This window comes from Macrobrachium nipponense, chromosome 22 (assembly GCF_015104395.2).
Source record: "Macrobrachium nipponense isolate FS-2020 chromosome 22, ASM1510439v2, whole genome shotgun sequence".
In the NCBI taxonomy this organism is placed as follows: Eukaryota; Metazoa; Arthropoda; class Malacostraca; order Decapoda; family Palaemonidae; genus Macrobrachium; species Macrobrachium nipponense.
In genome coordinates, this window is record NC_087213.1 from 51,895,743 (window position 1) to 51,918,473 (window position 22,731).

Here is a 22,731-nt window from a genome sequence, read left to right on the forward strand (position 1 = left end):
TTTATGCACCCGGTGCGGTATAGTAGACTTCAATGGTGGTACCCACCTACCTCCAAACAAACTTTCGGTAATGAAGAGGTTAAAGGATAGGATGAGCGCTACCTCCTGCCCCAAAACAGTGTCTGCAGCGATGTATGGTCTGAGCGAGTAACAATTTTCGTATGTTGCTTTCACCTGCCCGCAGGTAGTGTGAAGCAAACACCGAATGCTTCGCCAATAAGTGCGCCCAAATATCTTTGATTGCCATATTCTTGTGAAAAGCCACCGAAGTAGCAATAGCCCTCACTCGTGGGCTTTCACTTTTAGAAGCTCCATGTCACTTTCACTACACTTTTCATGGGCTTCCTTAACCGTACTTCTTAAGAAGAACGCCAGTGTGTTCTTCGACATCGGAAGATCTGGTTTTTTCACAGAGCACCACAAGTTCTTCGAAGAGCCTCTGCATGCTCTGGTTTTTCTGCAAATAAAACTTGAGAGCCCTGACAGGACACAGGACTCTCTCAGGTTCAGGTCTCACTAGCTCCGACACCCTTTGATCTCAAACGTCCTCGGCCAAGGTTGGAAGGTTTCTCGTCTTTGCTAAGAACGTAGGGCTTAAGGAACAAACTGCACTATGATCCTTGAACCCAATGTGCTTGCCTATGACTTGTATTTCGCTAACCCTCTTCGCCGTCGCCAGAGCGGTTAGGAAAATGGTCTTCTTAGTAAGATTCCTAAGCGAAGCTAAATGGAGCAGTTCAAACTGACTCGACATGAGAAACTTAAGTACCACGTCTAAGTTCCACGATGGTACTTTCGGTTGGAGAACTTTCACAGTCTCAAATGATCTAATGAGATCATGAATGTCTCTGTCATTCGCTAAGTCGAGTCCTCTATGCCTGAAGACTACAGAAAGCACGCTTCTGTAGCCTTTAATCGTGGGAACGGCTAGTTTCGCTTCTTTCCTAAGGTGAAGAAGGAAATCTGCTATCTGGCTCACAGAGGTTGAGGTGGAGGAAATGCCCTTCTTTCTGCACCAACTTCTAAAGACAGCCCACTTCGACTGGTAAACTGCGATTGAGGAGGGTCTCCTTGCGGTGGCAATCGCCGTTGCCACAGGTCTTGAAAAACCCCTCGCTCTGGCCAACTTCTTGATAGTCTGAACGCAGTCAGACTCAGAGCGGGGAGGTTTTTGTGGTACCTCTCGAAGTGGGGCTGTCTGAGTAGATCTTTCCTTAGGGGCAGAGTCCTTAGAAAGTCTACCAGGAAGGACATCACCTCCGTGAACCAGTCGACCGCTGGCCAGAAGGGGGCAAAGAGGCTCATCCTCGCTCCCTCTAATGCAGCGAACTTCCTCATCACTTCCCGGAGGATCTTGAATGGGGGAAAAGCGTAAATGTCTAGTCCCGACCAATTCCACAGTAGGGCGTCTACTGCCACTGCTCCCGGGTCCAGAACTGGGGAGCAATAAAGCGGAAGTCTCCTCGTTCGGGAAGTTGCGAAAACGTCCACATGAGGACGTCCCCACAGTTTCCATAACGCCTAGCATACCTCCTGATGAAGGGTCCATTCCGTCGGCAGAAGCTGTCCTTGCCGACTGAGAAGGTCCGCTCGCACGTTTTCCACGCCTGACACGAATCTTGTCAGAATCGTGACGTTTTGCGACTTCGCCCATATCAGGATATTCTTCGCGATGGCGAACAGAGAAGGAGAGTGAGTTCCCCCCTATTTCCTGAGGTATGCCAGGGCTGTGGTGTTGTCCGAGTTTATCTGAACCACTTTGTTGGAGACTTCCTCTTGGAAGAACCTTAGAGCAAGATAAATCGCTGAAAGTTCTTTTAGATTGATGTGCCAGGACACCTGTTCCCCTCTCCAGGTGCCTGACACTTCTCTCCCTCCTAGTGTTGCTCTCCAACCCATGGAGGACGCGTCGGAGAGCAACACTAGGTCGGGGTTCCGAAGCTTGAGCGAAAGTCCTTCCGCAAGCTTCTTTGGATCCGACCACCATTTGAGGTGCTTTTTCACTTCTTCCGTCAAAAACAAGACCTCTTCTAGATCCTGTTTGCGTGACCAATTGCTTGAGAGGAAGAACTGAAGTGGTCGAAGGTGCAACCTTCCCAGGGAAACAAACTTCTCCAGTGAGGAAATGGTCCCCAGCAGACTCATCCATTCCCTCACCGAGCATGTTTCCTTCCCTAGGAAGGCTGACACTTTGTCTAGGCATTGAAGTTGTCGCCCCTGGGACGGAAAAGCCCGAAAAGCCACCGAGTCCATCTGAATCCCCAGATAGACTAAGGATTGAGAAGGAGTCAGATGCGACTTTTCGAGGTTCACCAGAAGTCCTAGGGACCTCGCTAACGACAAAGTCGTGTGAAGGTCCTTCAGACACCGGTCTTGCGATGAGGCTCGAATAAGCCAGTCGTCTAGGTAGAGAGAGATCCTTATTTCCGCAAGATGGAGCCACCTCGCAACGTTCTTCATAAGAACGGTGAACACCATCGGCGCCGTGCTGAGACCGAAGCAGAGTGCCCTGAACTGGAATACCTTCCCTTTCAGGACAAACCGCAGGTATTTTCTTGATCGGGGATGGATGGGGACGTGAAAGTATGCGTCCTGAAGTCTAATGAGACATCCAATCCCCCAGTCTTAAGGCTGCTAGCACGGATTGAGGTGTCTCCATCTTGAACTTCTGCTTGGTAACGAAGCGATTTAGACTGCTGACATCCAGGACGGGGCGCCACCCCCCTGACTGTTTCGGCACTAGGAACAGACGGTTGTAAAACCCTGGAGAACTCCGGTCGAAGACCTGCTCCACCGCCTGCTTCTCGATCATTTGATCTAGTAGATCGTGAAGCATTTTCCGTTTTTCTCCCTGATACGAAGGAGACAAATCCTTTGGTGTCGAAGACAGCGGGGGTAACTTCAGGAAAGGAATTCTGTACCCCTTCTTGACGATGTCCAGAGACCAAGCGTCGGCATCTCTCTCTTCCCAGGCTCTCGCGAAATGTAGAAGTCTGGCTCCTACCGGTGGCTGAAGGACTTCCCTCTCACTTCTTGCTCTTAGAAGGAGCGGGGGTCTTGCCTCTGAAAGAGCCTCTTCCTCGAGGGGCTGGCTTCGAGGAAGAAGCAGAATCGAAAGGGCTTCGATTTCTTCAAAGCAGAGGACCCAGAAGACGAAGTAGTTGTAGGCTTCCTAGAAGACTGCGTCAGAAGATCTTGGGTTGCTTTCTCCTGGAGACTGGGCGGCTGTCCTTTACCATAGACTGGGGGAAGAGGATGTCTGAGAAAGGCGCGAAAAGAAGATCCGCTTTTTGCGCTGGCGAGACCGACTTTGCGGTAAAATTGCAAAGAGTGCTCTCTTCTTAAGCAGTCCGTGCTGAAATGAGCAGCCAATTCCTCAGAACCATCCCTGACGGCCTTGTCCATGCAAGACAATACACTGGACAGCTCCCCCAGACTGATGGAATCAGAAAATCCTGGACCTGGCATCCAAAACTCCTAGACACCAGTCAAGAAAATTAAAGACCTCTAGTGTCCTGAAGAGGCCTTTAAGGTGAAAATCTAGCTCACTATGCGTCCAAGAGACTTTGGAAGAAGACAGAAAAGATCTTCTGGCGGCATCCACAATACTACCAAAGTCTCCTTGAGCCGAGGCTGGAAGCTTAACTCCGACGTTTTCTCCCGTCTCGTACCACATACCAGCTTTGCCACAAAGTCTTGAAGGTGGTAAGCGAAAGAAGTCTTGCCTGAAGCTTTCCTCTTTTCCATCCAATCGTGGACCTTGCGAAAAGCTTGCTTCGTAGAAAGCGACTTCTTCATTTTCACAAAGCCCGAGATCTTAGTAGCTTTGGATGACGAAAACTGAGAGAGAGGAGTACGTGGAGCTTCAGGCTGAAAAGTGTCTGCAAAAGACTGGACTGTAGCAGACGAGTTAAAACCTTGTAGTCCGTCGAGAACTGGAGCCAACTGCGTTCTTCGTCCACTTTGACGAAAGCGTCACTAATGTCCTCTTCAGACACTGGAGAAGTCGGAGGAAGTAAGGAAGAGTTCACGAGCTTTCAAAAGAGAAAGAGCACGCGAACAGGAAGAGTTCCGCTTCCACTTGCGCTTGCGGTGGTGGAAAACTGACGTCCGTAGGCGCGCGCTTGGCGTCCGATGCCAATCTTCTGGCGCTGACTGAAGTGCGCTCGACAGCTACAGGTGCACACCTGGCGTCCACTGGCACGTGCCGAGCGTCCACTGTAACGCGCTGAGCGTCCACTGGCGCTCGCTTAACTTGCACCGAATCACGCTCGGCGTCCACTGAAGCGCGCTTGACTTTCACAGAAGCGCGCTCGGCATCTATAGAAACGCGCTTCCTATCTACATGTTTTGTAGTAGCGGATACAACCACTTCTCGAGAGCGAGAAACGAATTTCTCACCTCCTCTAGAGAGTTGCTGGGGAGCGGAACGAACTCTAGAGGGAGACTAAAGGAGAGAGAGACGAGCGGAGAGAGAGACAGCGAGGAGAGGGAGAGGGAGAAACGCCTCGACCTCTTCACAGGAAGATTGTCATCCTTTCTACGGCGAGTGGAACAGTCTCTCTTGAAGAAATAACACTCGAAGTTGCTGCTGAAGCGACTGGAGAATCTTGCTTGTAGGTGAAGCCTCCTTTTCTGGGGAGGGGCTGATCCTGTGAGCAGGCGAGTGGCGAGGGGCCAACCTTCTTCCTACTCCCAGGAACCGCCACTTCACGCACCTTAGAGCGACTGCGGCGCTCAAAAGAATCATCTAGGAAAGACTCCGCCTCCGAAGAATCCTTACGCTTCTTCTGCGGAGGAAAAGCAGCAAATGCACTATCAGGCGAAGAGCAAAGTTCCGGAGAACAACTTGGACGTGAAGCGTCCCGAACACGAGCCGTCCTTTTCAGCGGACGTGATGCGGCATGAGAGCTCCACCCCTTGCGCGGGGAGGAAGCTTCCGAAGAGGAAAAGCACTCCTTGAGAAGACGTGCACGCGCACGCTCCTTGGCAGTCTGGGTAGGTTCGTCAGAAGCTGCCGAAGGCACGCCAGATGGGTGGGGGTTCCTCGTAACCCTCCTTCGACTTTCGACATGCTCTCTCCCCGTAACCTGGGAGTCAAGCAGAGGTCTAGGTCTAGAGGCGGAATGAGGCCGATCTGACGCACCCTCCACTACACAAGGGGCACTTTCACGCAACTTTTCTTCACTTTTGCTCTCCAGAGCTAACACTTTTGATTCTAAGTTACGAATCGATTCAAGAATTAGCGATATAGTATTACCTTCTACCGACACTGCTTCAGGGGCCGGAGGCAACACTACAGGGGTAGGAGCATAAACTACAGGAGGAGGGTTAGCAGGAGAATCATTAAAATCTTGCCTACCTGAAACACTCCTGGAGGAAGACCTCCTTAACCTATCTTGCTCAAGTTTCTTAAGATAGGTTTCATACGCCTTCCACTCAGACTCTGTTAATCTTTCACACTCCTTACAACGACTTTCAAACGTACATTCATTCCCCCTGCAAACCTTACAAACAGAATGTGGGTCTACTGAAGCTTTCAGTAGCCTACCTCTACATTCGGACATAGAACAAAATCTAGCGCTAGTTGAACTAGACCCTGACATCTTGATCAAAGAAAATCAATACCAAAATCAAATCAATCCAAAGTCCAATGTGTGCCAAGCCACCGATCCAATTCAGATACCAAGAAAAAAAACCTAAAGGGATACTCAAGGAGCTAGTAAGTTTCCAAAATCTGGACGGAGGTGCTGCAAACGTTGTTTTTACAGCACTGGCGACAGAAAAATTATGAATAGAAAATGGGAATGGTTCCTGATACCCGCCTCCCAGCGGCGGGAATGGGTACTAACCACCTGACTCCCACTACTTGTGTCGTAAGTGTTTAAATTTCTGTCGGATTCGGAAAAATACAGCTATATATATATCTGACAGGTAAGTTTCATGAACAAACTTAATAATTCCCTTTCTTGCAAACTATGTGAGTGTCTACCGATAAATTCAGTCGTTTCACTTAATATTTTCTTCAAAATTTCGAAGCGAAATTCATTAAAAAGTTAATAAAAGCGTATGCCAAACCAAAGACCCAGTACTTCCCTGCAAAAGATAGCCCAGAAGATCGATGGCGATGAAACACGAAAATCAAGTCAGGAGGAACCGCAAATGTATGTTTACATTCCAACCGACAGAGAAAATCTGGTTCTAGAAGGTAATGGTTCCTATTCCCTGCCATCCCAAGCCCAGGCGCGGAACGGTAGATCACCTGACCTACCTACCTGTAGCGTGTGCCGCGAAATTCGAATTTCTGTCGGGGACGACAGAGTCTATAGCTAAGTATATATCTGCCAGGGAAGTTGAATGTATGAAACTTTATTGTATCTTAACAATATCATTTTTGTACATGCAACTTACCCAGCAGATATATACTTAGCTGATTGGCACCCTTGGTGGCGGGCAAGAGACAGCTAAATAAAGACTTAAAAAACAGGGAAAAAACAACATATGTTTTAGGATATATAATCCATGGTTCTTACCTGATTGGGCAGAAGACTTCATGATTACTGTCTATGAATCTGCATGCCTCAAGGTTTCAGCTAGGTATGTACCTATGACTGAACAACTCCTCTGGATCACGTCAATGGGGGCTAGCCTGCTTACACGAGAGCCTTCTCTGGATCGTGCCAATGGGGGCTGACCCACTTACATGGCAGAGCCTTTACCTACATCATATCAATGGGGACTAGCCCCCTTACATGACGGAGTTCTGGGTTTCTTTACTAGTAAAAAACAAGGAGCACTAAAGCCAATCCTGATCACCTGACCATATTAGTAATGTTAAAATCTAAGAATTGGAAAGAGGGTCCCCTATTCCCTCTTTCAATCGACCAAGCTTGAGGTGCTCTTCACTGCATGAGAGATGGGCCTCCCTTATCACATCCTTAATGAAGAACGTCAGGGCGTTCTTTGAAATAGGTCTCTTAGGATCCTTTAATGAGCACCAGAGACTTTCTTCTGTACCTCCTCGTAATGCTTTCTGTTTTAGGTAGAACTTGAGGGCTCTGACAGGACACAAAGTCCTCTCCAGGTTTTTCCCTGCTAATGAAGAAAGTCCTTTTACTTCGAAGCTTCTAGGCCATGGTTTTGAAAGATTTTCGTTCTTAGCTAAGAAGAGTGGCTTGAAGGAGCAAATCGCTGAATCCTTCCTAAAACCCACTCTACCTTCCAATGCTTGTAACTCACTAGTTCTCTTAGCCGTTGCTAAAGAGAAGAGGAATAAAGACTTCCTAGTTAAGTCTCTGAAGGAGGCTGTATGTGAAGGTACAAATTTCTCTGACATGAGGAACTTAAGTACTACGTCCAAGTTCCAGCTAGGGCTTCTAATCTTCTGATCTTTAGTAGTATCAAAAGACCTTATAAGGTCATGAAGATCTTTGTTATTAGTTAGATCTAGGCCTCTATGCCTGAAAACAAAGGCCAGCATACTCCTGTAACCCTTCACTGTTGACACTGCCAAGTTACAATTCTTCTTTAAATAAATTAGAAAATCAGCAATGTTAGTTACAGAGGTACTGGAGGAGGATACTTTCTTAGCCTTACACTATCTTCTAAACACCTCCCACTTCGACTGATACACTCTTGAGGTGGAAGATCTTCTGGCTCTTGCGATAGCCTTAGCAGCCTCGCAAGAAAAGCCCCTCGCTCTAACGAGTCCTTCGATAGTCTGAAGGCAGTCAGACTTAGAGCGGGGAGGTTCTTGTGAAACCTGTCGAAGTGGGGCTGTTTGAGTAGATCGCTCCTTAGTGGAAGCGACCTGGGAAAATCCACTATCCACTCCAGTACCTCTGTGAACCAATCTAGTGCTGGCCAAAAGGGAGCAATCAAAGTCATCCTTGTTCCTTCTGAGCAGGCAAACTTTCTTATAACTTCCCCTACTATCTTGAAAGGGGGGAAGGCGTACACGTCTAAACCTGCCCAGTCCAGCAGAAAACCGTCTATGGCCGCTGCTCTTGGGTCCGAGATCGGGGAGCAATAGTTTTCCAGCCTGTTGTTCTTGTTGGTAGCGAACAGGTCTACATTCGGTCTTCCCCACAACCTCCACAGTTGCTCGCAGACTTGAGGATTGAGTGTCCACTCCGTGGGTAAGACTTGGTCTTTTCTGCTCAAAAGATCCGCACGGACGTTTTTCTCTCCCTGATCAAACCTCGTGAGGAGAGAGATGTTCCTCTCTTGAACCCAGATCAGCAGGTCCTTCGCCGACTCGTAAAGGGAGAAGGAATGCGTTCCCCCTTGTTTCTTTATATATGCTAGGGCTGTTGTATTGTCCGAGTGTATTTGAATCACCAAACCTGATACTTGTTTCTCGAAATGAATGAGAGCTAGGTGAATGGCTGTTAATTCTTTCTTGTTTATGTGCCAGGACACCTGTTCTTCCTTCCAGGTGCCTGACACTTCTCTCGTACCTAGCGTTGCTCCCCATCCCGTATCTGAAGCGTCTGCAAATAACGCTAGGAGAGGGTTCTTTAAGTGAAGAGAGATCCCCTTGCTCAACTTCTGTGGATCTAACCACCATCGGAGATTCTCCTTTATCTTCTCTGATATGGGAAAGGAGTCCCCTAGTTCCTGTGACTTCCGATCCCATTTCTCCTTCAGGTAAAATTGAAGGGATCTGAGGTGCAGTCTTCCTAAAGAAATTAACTGTTCCAACGAGGAGAGGGTCCCCAGTAGACTCCTCCACTCCCTCGCGGAACAATGTTCTTTCTTTAGAAAGACTGCCACCTTTTCTTAGCAGCATTCTCTCCTTTCCTGAGAAGGAAACGCTAGAAAATCCCGAGAATCCATCTGAATCCCCAGATAGACAATGATTTGCTGGGGAATCAACATGGACTTCTCGGGCTTGACTAAAAGTCCCAGAGACTTGTTAAGTTTAGGGTGAATGAAAGGTCCTCCAGACATTGATCCTTCGATTGGGCCCTTATGAGCCAATTGTCCAAATATAGGGAGATCCTGATCCCTTTCAAGAGTAGCCAGTGAGCTACGTTCTTCATGATGTCCGTGAAGACTTGAGGGGCTGTCGAGAGTCCGAAGCACAGCGCTCGAAATTGAAAGACTCTTCCCTGAAACATGAATCTTAGGTATTTTCGCAATGTAGGATGAATTGGCACATGGAAATATGCATCTTGAAGGTCCAGGGACACCATCCAGTCCCCTGGATGAAGTGCAGACAGAACAAAGGAAGACGTCTCCATCGAGAATTTCTTCTTGATGACAAAGAGATTCAGAGCGCTGACGTCTAGAACCGGCCTCCACCCCCCCCCCCCCCCCCCCCCCCCGAGGCTTTTGGTACAAGGAACAGCCGATTGTAAAATCCTGGGGATTGGAGGTCCTGTACCGGTTCTATGGCTTCTTTCAATATCATCTGTTCTACTGCTTGACGAATCGCTAGACTTCGGACAGGATCTGAGTGTCTTGCAGTTAACTCCCTTGGAGTTGTAGTCAAGGGAGGATTTTCCCTGAAGGGGATTAAGTATCCTTTTCTTAGGATCGAGAGGGACCAGGAGTCCGCTCCTCTCTGCGCCCAGACTTTGGCAAAATGGAGTAGTCTGGCGCCTAGTTTTGTCTGGAGGGCTATCTGTTCATCTAGACTTCCCGAAGGACCTTCTAGATGATCTACTTCTGTGATCTGGTCTGCGACCTCTAAGAGGGGCTCTAGAAGTGGAGGCTCCTCGAAAGGGCTGTTGAAAAGAGGCTTTCTCTTTCTTTTCAATCGGAACCGCAGGTCTAAACTTTTTAGCCGAATGAGTGAGGAGATCTTGGGTGGCCTTCTCCATTAAGGATCTTGCAACTTCCTTAACCGTATCCTGTGGGAATAGGTGTGAAGACAGAGGCGCGAATAAAAGGGAGGATCTCTGCAGAGGAGATACTGCTTTGGTAAGGAAGGAACTATAAACAGATCTCTTCTTCAGCACTCCTGTTCCAAAGAGAGACGCAATCTCCACTGAGCCGTCCATCACTGCCCTATCTAGACAGGCCAAAACACTAAAGAGCTCTTCCATCGTAACAAAATCCGTGTCCTGGGCTCTCTTCGCTAATGCTCCCAAGACCCAGTCCATGAAGTTGAAAACTTCTAATGTCCTAAAAGGCCCTTGAGGAGATGATCGAGCTCACACATCCCCCAAGTTGCCTTCGCTGAAAGAAGAGACCGTCTCCTGGAGGAGTCTACTAAAGAAGCAAAATCAGCGTCTGCCGATGACGGGAGACCCAATCCCATTGGCTCTTTGGTCTCGTACCACCTTCCAGGTTTTCCTGTTAATTTGGAAGGAGGGCAAGAAAAAACCGTCTTGCCAGCTTCCCTTCTGGATTGTAGCCTTTCTCCAAAATTCTTCAATGCCTTCTTCATACACAGCGCAGGACGCATCTTGACAAAAGATGAAGATTTATGAGATCTGGTGCTGGGCATAAGAGAACCAGGAGAGGGAGGATCAGCAGGATGAAGGTAGTCTCCAAACTCCTTGAGGAGAAGTAAAGAAAGCCTCTTGTAGTCTGAGACTGCTGCGTCCACAGGTCTATCCTCATCCGAAATATCTTCCAACGCTCCGACTGAGGGAGAGCGTTTGGAAGGGTGGGGGCTCTTACCCGGAGAAGGACTCCTTTCCTGAGAAGGAGTACGCTCATCTCGAGACAAACTCTTGTTCTCTTTTGATCTCGAAGGGATCTGAGACTCATGTCTTTTAGGCGGCGAAAAATTCCTATGAGAAGGGGATCTATGAAGGTCCTGAAGTCCGAAAGGCTCCTTGCTACCGACGGGATCCTGGCGCCTACTCTTCTTCTGGCGCTCGCTAGGCTCTTGGTGCCTGACTGACTCCTGGCGCCTACTCGTCTCCTGGCGCCTGACATGTTCTTGGCGCCTGCTAAGTTCCTGGCGATCGGTGGGCTCCTTGCGTCTGATATGATCGTGGTTCCTACTAGGTTCCTGGCGTTCTCTAGTCTCTTGACGTCTCTGGAGACTCCTAGGGGAGCAGCTGTGCGCTTCTTGAATTAAGAGTGAGCGCTCCTGAACCGATGTGCTTCTGCTAGGCTCCCGACGTCTGCTCTGGGGAGAGCGCCTAGCATGAGGAGAAGAGCGCCTATAGGGCGAAGGGGAGCGCTTATCATGAGAAAAACTCCTGTCAAAAGTGTCTCTCGAATCTGGAGAGAAGCGCCTTGGCGATTCCGAGAGCTCCCTCCTAGTAGAAGATGGGCACTAGCTGACAGCAGTCCTCCTAGTGGAGCTCTTGACAGGGAGAGATACGTCCTTCCTTCTTGTCGAGTCTTTGGTAAAGGAGCCTACCAAAGAGGATAACTGCTCCTGTAGGCTGATCAGGAACTTCTTCGTGGGATCTTGAGGAGAGGGCGCCCGCTCGCTAGGCTCTCATTCCTGCCTCGCCTTCTTATGATCCGAAGGCCATTCCTCTGGGAAACCCTCTGGGCTTGAATCCCCAGCGTCTCCTTTAGGAGCCTTCCAGGCTCTCTTCAATGGGCGCGAGTGAGTGGCAGAACTCCATCCACGTCGAGGAGATGAATCTGAGGACGAAAAACACTCCCTTAGGATGCCTTTCCTGCGGCTATCCAAGGTAGCCTGGGACGCTACATCAGGATCTACCGAAGGGACGCTTGACCGTTGGGGACGTTCCGCATCCTCCCTGCGGCTGTTGACATTCCTCCTCCCCTGGTCCTGGGAGTTTGAAAGAGGTCTAGGCCTAGGAGCAATGCGGAACCGGTCAGACGCCCCCTCCTCTGCACTGGGTACACTGCACAAATCACTATCATCACTCTTACCTTTCTCCATAACTCGAAGTTGAGCTTGTAGCTTCTTGATAGAGGCTTTCACATTTTCCCTTTCAGATGATGAATCCTTGGATTCAATACAGGGAGAAGGAGCTGAGGTTAAGGGAGAAACGTTAGTTACTACAATATTATCCAATTCTTGTTCTAACGAGCAAGATCTACTGGGGGTCCTAGCGGAAGCCTTTCTAATCCTATCTCTCTCAAGTTTCTTTACACAAGAGGTTAAGTTCTTCCATTCGAGTTCTGTTAACTTCTCGCATTCATTACAGGTGTTATTAAATGAACATTCCGTACCTCTACATTTCGAGCACACATTATGAGGGTCTACCGAAGCTTTCGGTAATCTATAGTCTTACAATCTTCCCTTGCACACACCCTATACACAGGAGAAGCCTTAACATCAGACATCGTGAGAGAAAAATCCTAATCAAAATCGAAAAAGTCCCCAATTAGCGTATGCCAAGCCAGAGAAAAAAGAATACGTCACCAATAAGAACCAATCTAAATCCTTGGCAAACGAGCAGAAATCCAAGTAGGAGGAACTAACAACAGATGTTGCTAGCCCCGGCGACAGAGAAAATCTGGTTTAGAAAACGGGAATGGTTCCGGATCCCACCACCCAGCGGCGGGAATGGTAGATCACCTGACCTACTTGTCGCATGTGCCACGAGTTTTGAAATTCTGTCGGGACGACCGAGTCTATGGCTAAGTATATATATATGGCGAACATGAAATCAAGAGCAAGATGTGTTGTCAGTAGGAGTACTGTAATGTGAGGTTATTTTGAGTGTTTTGAGATGATGGTTTGGGTGTATTTTTATTTGAAATAATAAATTGTTTTGGTATGATCATTTAAGGTATATTTTTTATTTATCTATCAAATTAAGCGGTGAAATGTTAAAATAGACAGTTATAAGCATTTTAGCTTAAGGGGTTACTGGGTATTTGGCAGTTATAAGCCAGTTCAAAGCATTTTTAGAAGGGATTTTTGCATTTCCGCAACAGGTTCTAGACCCTATTCCCACATAAAAGTGGAGAGCACTATATAATTACTGGGTAAGTTGTGCAATTAAAAATGACATATTTATGATCAAATCAAGTTTTAATTATACTTTACCAATAATCATATATAATCAACTACTATATAATTACTGGGTAAGTTATATAATTAAAAACAAATCTTACCTTATGAAATCATTTGGTGCCTTGAAGGTTACTGCCTTGCAATAGAGACACTGATGCCATCCATGACTTGCCGCCACTGATGACGATCCTAAGCCACTACTACTCACCTCAGTCATTCCGTGAGGTCATGATGAATAGATCTGGAAAACAAACTAAAAGCTGTTAGGTTACACAAAATAACTACAATGAACTTCAAACATAACAAATTTTTTAAGTAACCATTACTTTTCATAGGTTTACAAAGCAGAACTTTTAATGTACGATTATTTCTAAATACAAGCAGCCATCGCAACTTAGTAACAAGGTAGGGGAGGAGAAGAAAACATTCGGAGAGTCAGGAATTCCTCTACTGAGGAATCACAGTGGGTAGGCAATTAATTCTTGCTAATAAGTACTACGTAATGGGTTCAGAATAACCCCTACCTTATCCCGACCCACTTATTAAGTGGGAGGCTGAAGGGGGAGACATCTTTGGAATTAAACTAAGACTGGATGTTCCCAGAATACATAGTTAGTTACCTGTATCTGGTTTGATTCCAGCAAGTACTTAAACCTGAATGCAGCTCCAAAGGAAGAAGCAGTGAAGGTCAGTCCATAATCACACCCTCAGACTTAAAGCTCAAGTACCCAGGCAAGATACTATCTGTAGAACTGGGGCTAGGTATCTACACTAAGTACATGTTAAATCATCACCAAAGGTCATGAATTGTGGTCAACATCTCTCAAGTACAATGAGGTAATGGTTGTCTGTATAAGCCCAACACCCACCCTTGTCACTTAACGAACAAAAAGTATGTGTCCCTTAAGTCTATCGACAGCATGAAGTCGCCTTCTCTCACGGCTGCCAACACCAAACGCGGGGTCTCCATCTTGAACCGTGTCTTCCTGATGAAGTGATTCAATGTGGATAAGTAGATCAAAAGCCTCCATACTCCCGACGCCTTGGGCACCAAGAAGATATGACTGTAAAACCCTGGGGACGGACGCACCACTTTCCTAATTCTGTCTTTCGCTAATTTCTCCGAGTATGAACTAAAAAACTTCCATTGAGACTCAGTCCAATCACTACACTCATTACATGTTCGATCTGCTGAACAAACCTGTCCCCTACACTTAACACATTTAGTGTGAGAATCATACTCTAATTTGGATAATCTAGTTTTACATCCTGAGATGCAAAACCTAACTCCCGACGGACTAGAATCCGACATGGCAATGCCTAAATATTCAAATTAACGACAACGCCAAATAAGAGTACTTCACCAATTCCGAAGATCAAATCCACTAGAAAAAAGCGAAGCAAAGTCATCCAACCGCACCGACCACCGATGTTCACTGGACGCCGGCAGGAAAAGAATTGAATTAACCTGGGCAGTTGTACCCGGTTCTCCCACAAGTGGAGGGAGATGACGTCATCACCACCAGTGTTGGCGACGCCTACGCGCCAAATTTGAATTGAGTCTCCTGCCGCTGTATAATTGTTCAGTAAGACACTACAATAAAAGTAAATAATAAAGATATATATGCGCATTACGATTATAACAATTACATGAATAGCTGATAACAATCTGCATGAATAACTGGTAAACTGTTCTGCAAGAAAGTTGAGTATAACAATTATTTACAATAGGTACGAAAGTCAAGATGTCGTGACGTCATAATACAGGACTTAAAATAATGTTCTAATTCCAAAAAATAATTACTTAAATTTGAGTCAGAATCGAGTTACTTTTTCAATAACAAATATTTTCAAATTAGGGGGAAACACCAGCGACTACCAACCCTTATCACAGTGGACAGGTCTTATTCACACGATATTTTAATAGCAAAAACAAGAATACAATTACAACTCCAAGCATACCATTCAAAAGATTGAAGTTTCGTCAACATAATGTGATATATGAAAGCCCCATATGAACTAAAATAAGCATGTGACGCTCTTTGTAAAATATGTTTTCAAGGCAGTTTTGAAATCTAATATGGCGGCTACCGTGTGGATGTACAGGTTCTGATCAGTGACGACAACCATCTTTCCCAGCACTCATTTGAACAATGTTAGTGTATATATGTAACGTTTATTGATCTTACTCAAGATTACAGTTGTAATCAGCACAATAAAACAACATTTTGTTGCCTATATTACTGAAAGTATGAAACTTTTTATTCCCAGGGTCTTGGTTTGAACTGAATTCATTCTTACCTTGTAATCGGTGGTTTTTATCCTTACTGCCATCACAACTGAAACTCCACAGAGCTTATTTGATTGTTATTATACACATTTTGGTCTCAGTTCACTCCACATTGCACTTTAAACCCATTGCTGTTGCTGGTTCCTATGCGCGCGCGCCACAAACACAGTTACGAACAGCAGACGATGAAACTGCAAAGTTTTATTCCCTAAATTGTTTACTTTACTCGTTATTTAGTTTAAATTTACTTTGTTATTTAAAATTTTTAATTTAATTCATGTATATTATCCCTTTTTTGCAACCAAATTACCCCCGAAAAATTACAGATATTTCTAAAGTAGATACAATCAAATGTTTCTAACGTTTTCGTACATCTGGCTGCCGAAAACCATAGAGGAACGACTACGGATAAGTGCATAGAGGAACGACTACGGATAAGTGCATAGAGGAACGACTACGGAGAAGAGAATTATAGTATACATATTTTTTTTTTTTTGCTTTTTTGTTTTTGCTAGCACTTTTCATAGATTTCAGTCTATATTAGTATTTTGAATTTCTTTAATAACTGTATGCCACAAATAAATGTAACCTTTAATGTTTGCATGCTTTAATGTTTGCATGCTAAGAATGGCAAAATCATTGTTGCCACATTAGTGGAGGCTTCACACATACGCTGTTTCATTATTATAAACTGTTTCCATGAATTCTAGTTGTCATAGTAATGCAATAATGATAAAATTGCTTTAATATTTATGTATATATACTTCCAATACATAGCCTAATTTCACCAATTTCAACGTTTTGTGTGTAGTCTTATACCCAGTTTAGACAACACATACCAAATGGCAACAGAGAGAGAGAGAGAGAGAGAGAGAGAGAGAGAGAGAGAGAGAGAGAGAGACCTTACCTTACAGACCTTACAGTTCGTTCGGGTTGCCCCAGGTCCCTCAGTGTGAGGCGCCTCTAATGTCTACCAGAGAGTTGCTAGTACATCTTCCGGTATATTTTGCATCTTCCAATCTTGGATGGTCTGGGATGCAGTTTAGATATTTGTCGAGCTTATTCTTAAACACATCTACGCTCACTCCTGATATATTCCTCAGATGAGCTGGCAACGCATTGAATAGACGCTGCATTATCGATGCTGGTGCGTAGTGGATTAATGTTCTGTGTGCTTTCCTTATTTTTCCTGGTATAGTTTTGGGCACTATTAATCTACCTCTGCTTGCTCTTTCTGATATTTTTAGTTCCATGATATTTTCTGTTATTCCTTCTATCTGTTTCCATGCCTGAATTATCATGTAGCGTTCTCTTCTCCTTTCTAGACTATATAATTTTAAGGATTGTAGTCTTTCCCAGTAGTCTAGGTCCTTAACTTCTTCTATTCTAGCTGTAAAGGACCTTTGTACACTCTCTATTTGTGCAATATCCTTTTGATAGTGTGGGTACCATATCATATTGCAATATTCAAGTGGACTACGAACATATGTTTTATAAAGCATAATCATGTGTTCAGCTTTTCTTGTTTTGAAGTGCCGTAACAACATTCCCATTTTTTGCTTTACATTTTGCCAACAGAATGGCTATTTTGATCATTGCATAACATGTTCCTATTCATCATCACACCAAGGTCTTTAACTGCTTCCTTATTTGTGATTGTCTCATTATTAGGTGCCCTATATGCATATAGCTTTCCTTCTCTGTCTCCATAATTTATTGATTCAAATTTATCAGAGTTAACTACCATCCTATTTACCTCCTGCCCTCCCAATCATATACTTTGTTAAGGTCTCTTTGTAGAGCGTTCCTATCTTCATCACAAGTAATTTCTCTACTATTCTTGTGTCATCAGCGAAACTACTCACTACCGAATCCTTAACACTACTGTCTATGTCTTCAATCATAATAACAAACAATATTGCAGCTAGCACCGTACCTTGTGGCACACCGGATATTACCTTGGTTTCATCCGATTTCTCATCGTTTGCAATAACTATCTGTTTTCTGTTGTGTAAAAAATTCTTTTAACCATCCTTCCTACTTTATCTACGATATTGTGTTTTCTAATTTTCTTTGCTAATATATTATGGGTCTACTTTGTCAAAAGCTTTTGCAAAGTCTAGATAAACCACATCTGTTTCATTTCCGCTTTTCATATTTTTGAATATGTTCTCACGGTGGACTAACAGTTGGGTTGTGTACTTTTTCCGGGTACGAAACCATGTTGTCCTATATTAAACAAATTATTTTTTATTAAATGTTTCATAATATTTTTCTTCATTACCCTTTCATACACTTTCATAATATGTGATGTTAGACTCACAGGCCTATAATTACTTGCCTCTAGTCTTGATCCACTTTTGAAAGTAGGGGTGATATATGCTAATTTGTGCTCATCATAAATCTTGCCTGTATCTACACTTTGTCTTAATAATATTGCAAGTGGGCTTTGCGATAGAATGAACTACTTTCTTTAACAAAATAGCAGGGACTCCATCCGGCCCTGCAGCAGCTCCATTTTTAATTTCATTAATTGCCTGCACAATATCAGCTTCATTAATTTCTATGTCAGCTAAAATATTCACTATTTTCATCCCTTACTTCTATATCATTATCTTCATTATCGATTCTAGGGGTGAATTAATCCTCTTATATCGTTCTGCCAGTATGTTGCAAATTTCCGTTTTTTTTCATTCGTTAATCTCCCTTCAATTCTCAGAGGGCCTATTTCTATTCTTCTTTTATTCATCTTCTTCGCATATGAGTATAATAGTTTGGGGTTTTGCTTGATATTTAATATGTTTTTTTCTTCCAAGTCACCCGTTTTTCATTTTCTTTTGATTGTATAATCTTTTGTTCTGCATTTTCCTATCTTACTTTTTAGTTCTAACTTTCCATGCATTTTTTTTCTTTTGCAAGACCTTTTTTCCACTTTCTGATTTTCTGGAACAAGATCCTTCTGTCTCTTGGTATGCATGAATGATGTTTACTTTTCTTCTTCGGTATATATTTATCCACTATTTTCTCCAATATTTTATATAATATCTCCGTATTTACCCTTATGTCATCACTTACGAAAATGTTATCCCAATCTTTGTTTAATTCTTCATTAATTTCTGACCATTTTATATTTTTACTGTAGAAGTTGTATTTTCCATATCCTTCCCACTTTTTCATTTCTTGCTTATCTCTATTTTCACTTGCTTTGGAATGAACTGTTAATTCTATGACATTATGATCTGAAATACTCGCATTATAAACTATTATTTCTTTAACATAATTCATCTCGTTCACAAATACTAGGTCTAAAGTATTTTTCCTTTCTTGTTGGCAGGTGATTTTATTTGTTTGAATGTTGTATTCTAGGTAGCATATCTATAGCTTTTTTCAAATTTTGCCTCTTATCTTCTGCACTACTATTACTCTCTTTTTTATATGTATAAGTACAACCACACTTCCTACCTATTCGTCTTTCCATTCTACGAAAGGAAGTTGAAGTCACCAGATAGGAGAATAGTCCAGTCCTTTGTGATTTCTACATATATCATCCAATTTTTCAATTATTAAGTCAAACTCTTTAGTATTAGGAGGTCTATATATTACTATGTTCATCAATTTTTCAGATTCAAATTCTACCGCTATTAGTTCACATTCTGAGTTACTATATTTCTCATATATTTTTTCCTTGTTTTTGTCTTTCCCATATATTGCGGTTCCCCCTTGATTCCTATTTTTCTATCTGATCTATAAGTTTGGAACCCTTTTATTTGATCATCATTCCCAGTCTCTTGGGAAATACCAGGTTTCACTTATATTCATTATATCTATTTTCTTTTCATTTTGGGTTAGTTCTTCTAAGTACTCTATTTTTCTTTTTGAGTTACTCGTAACTAAAACCCTGCGCATTCATCACTATGATGGTTTGCGTGTTTTCTCCTTCATTTAATATTGGTAGTAATAAGGATTTTCCCATGTCTCTTTCCTGTTCTTGTATGTTGTTATTTTTTTTTCATTTCCAGAAATTCTGACATTAAAAAATCCAACTTTTCCTAAATTTTGATCTTCCTTCATCATAATTATTCATTTTGTGTCTGAATCTGCAATTTTCTCCGTTTCTGCAATATCCTCTTGCATAATAAATACAGTTATCATCTCTGAGTAGAATTCGGAGCTGATGCTTTGAAATTTTTTGCTGACACCTCTGCATATCTCATTGGTGGTTTGCTTTTCTCTTTTACCTGATATTCTTGATTTTCTCTCTTTATTTGTTTCTTTCTTATTTTGGATTTTATTACTTGGTTGGTTATTTATTTGATTATGATTCATGGCTACAGGTGCATATATTTGCATTTTTTGTCGAACTTACATCCTTTTCCTTCTTTTAGGTTTTTACATATTTTTGGATGCAGATCTCTGCAATCATCCCCATAGCCATCTAAGTATGCACATTTACCATATATTTCATATTTTTGACATACCTTAGGATGTTTGTAGTAACATCTTTTCTCCAAATCTGCAATTCCCTCTTTTCAAAAGGTTGCAGATTTTGTCTTTCTTGTCTATTTTTTCCTCTTTCCCGTCATTGTGTAGATCTGGGGTAGAGCCTCTTCGGGATTTGCTTTTCTGTTGTCATATCGTAATTTATTTCTTCGTAGGTATGCTGCTTTATTGCCTCATATGTAGTATCAATGAGTATCTCTGCATCCATACTTTTATCTTGTTCTTTGTTTTCCTTATTTTTTTTTTTTTTCTGTCATTTCATTTTTGTTTACTTCTCTTCCGTTTTCCTCTTCTTCTTTTTCTTCTTTTTCTTCCTCTTCCTCTTCTTCTTCAATCCTCAACTATTTGTACATTCAATCTTGATTTATAATAACATTGTCTATCCATGATAGACATGTGAACAAAAAACTTCTTGTATCTTTTTTCTCAAATCTTGCATTACCTCAGCACACTGTGGATGGGTCGGAATGTTGCATGCAGCACATTTTCTGATTTAGGTTTTGTGGATTGACTATGCTATACCAAACTTTACCACAGTTTGCATGCTTTTGGCATTCTTTTTTCCTAATGCATCAATTAGGATATTCACAAGATTCACCTTATTCATTTTCTTTGTCGGAATATGTTGGTTTATGTATATTTTCTTTATGAGTCTCTTGACCACTTGGATTTTATTTGGAACTTCTTCAATTCATTTCAAGATGTTTTCATTTTAGATTTGTTTCCAGTTTGAAGGATTATATCCTTCTAATATATCTATGAATGCTTTTGTATCTTTTGGTTAGGACTGTTGCTGATTTCATAGATGAGAAATGCCAGTTCCCTTCCTGCTACCTCAGCGTATTGCGAATACCGCCAAGCAAGCTAAATTACGCCACCTTTTCCCGCAGTTGGAACTTACTGCCATCTTTGTTTTCTGATTTCAGTTATTACACTTGTTAAACTAACTTAGAAGACGCTTTATCCTACTATTTTCACACTAATCTTATCACCGATAGTTCACGAACACTTCTAGATATTTCTCAAATTCTAGTCGTATGTTAAACTTGTGATATCTATTGATTAATCTGACTTCACGCGGGTACGTCTCACCAAGCAAGATGGCTACTACGAGAGAGAGAGAGAGAGAGAGGAAGGCGCAAGGAACGAAGGAAAGGGGTGGCGGTGGAGGGGGGGGGGGGGGGGGGGAGAGGGTAGGTGGAGCTTTATACGCGTGTTCGTATCCATTTCTGCATAATGGAGTTTTTGTCTCTTGGTACAAGGACAAGTGTCGTTATTCTTTACGATTAGTGATTCACGATACCCTTATAAATTTACGGCACTGGTGTTAAGTAATGCACTATAGCAAAATCTCGGTCTGATATGAGTGTTATGTTATAGAAATAGGTATTGCCCAAAAACGTGCTTGCACTGTCTCTGAAACCCATAGTAGGTGTGCTGCTTAGTTGTCAATCAAGTTTTTTGTAATCAAGTATTTTTTACAAGCTAGCTATTGAATAAATTTGTATTTTTCTCAATCAAAACATATGCCCCTCAATGCTAACTTTCCTCTTTTAATGACTTTCTGGTCATTGCAAATTCGGCCCCATAATTGCTTATGGTGCGAAAACAGAGGCGCATTGACCGAAAACGATTGCGTCACACTACGGCGATAATCCGGCAGTAAAAATGAAATTTTCATTATTAAAATGAAGTTTTATTGTATACTTACCGAACAATTATACAGCCGTGATTTCCACGAGCGGCAGGATACTAAATTCAAATTTAGCGCGTAGGCGTCGCCAACACTGGTGGTGATGACGTCATCTCCCTCCACTCGTGGGAGAACCAGGTACAACTGCCCAGGTGAATCCAATTCTTTCTGCCCGTCCGTCCACCTAAGGGGAGGAGGGTGGGTATAATCAATTGTTTGGTAAGTATACAATAAAACTTCATTTTAATAATGAAAATTTCATTTTTATTGTAGTGTCTTACCGAACAATTATACAGCTGATTACACATTTTATGGGAAGGTGGGATTCAGTGGACCACTAGTATTTCTAAATGGTTACATTTATTACAATACCAGTAAACACTCAAGGTGTCTGTTGTACCTTACCTTGTAAGAGAGCTACAGCAGACTGTTACTGCCTCTGGTCGGTGCTCTTCTTACTATTGTAGAGGAATTGGAATTTGACCAAAGTTAGCCTCTACAGGAGTGGAATCCTTCCGTAGTTCAAGCGAGTCAAGGCTGACTGACGGAGGATAGTAACAACAAAGATTGCCCTTGCCCTGGGCTAAGACCAGAAATTCAATCATACAAAACATTTGTCACCAACACCAGATTTAAAAACATATATACCCAACCATTGTAAAATCTGACCTAACAGACTGGTGAGTATCCCAGGTACTCAGTACCCCCAGCTTCCCTTGAACTCGACAACCTATTCAAGGTGAAAAGTTAGCATAGAGGTGACGACCCCTGTGCCGTTTCTCCCAAAACCATGCCAGAAACCGCCACCGGACCTAACGATTTACAATTCTCGAAAACCGTTCCTATCTCTTTGAGATAATGACTCGCAAAAACCGAATTCGATCTCCAGAACGTGCTCTGAAGAATCGAAGCTAAAGATAAATTCTTTCTGAATGCTAAAGAAGTTGCCACTGCTCTAACCTCGTGAGCTTTAACTCTCAGAACGGAAAGATTGTCATTCTCGGACTGCGAGTGAGCTTCCCTGATAAGCTCTCTAATAAAGAACGATATAGCATTCTTAGAAAGAGGATGGGAGGGATTTTGAACCGAGGTCCAGAGCTTAGAAGATTGTCCTCTAATACCCTTAGTGGCAAACAGATAATGCTTAATAGCCCTGACTGGACATAAGAGCCTTCTTCCTCCTCATGTCCAACCAAATCAGATAAGTTCCTTACCACAAAACTCCTCGGCCAAGGATTAGATGGATTCTCATTTTTGGCTAGAAAGGTCAAAGATACCGAAAATACTAGCGGAAGCTATTGCAATAAGAAAAAGTGCCTTCTTAGTCAAGTTCCTGAGTGA

General features: G+C 43.1%; 1 protein-coding gene across 2 annotated transcripts in view; it reads right to left on the reverse strand.

Annotated features, from left to right (window-relative positions):
- LOC135198635 (vacuolar protein sorting-associated protein 54-like) overlaps window positions 1–13,178 on the reverse strand; it is a 321,344-nt gene extending 308,166 nt beyond the window's left edge. For both annotated transcript variants that reach the window (XM_064226408.1, XM_064226409.1), the window contains exon 1: window positions 13,009–13,178. In XM_064226408.1, coding sequence (XP_064082478.1) covers window positions 13,009–13,124 — 116 coding nt within the window. In that variant the 5' untranslated portion in view covers window positions 13,125–13,178. The remainder of the gene's footprint in view (window positions 1–13,008) is intronic.
- Window positions 13,179–22,731: the final 9,553 nt, after the last annotated feature.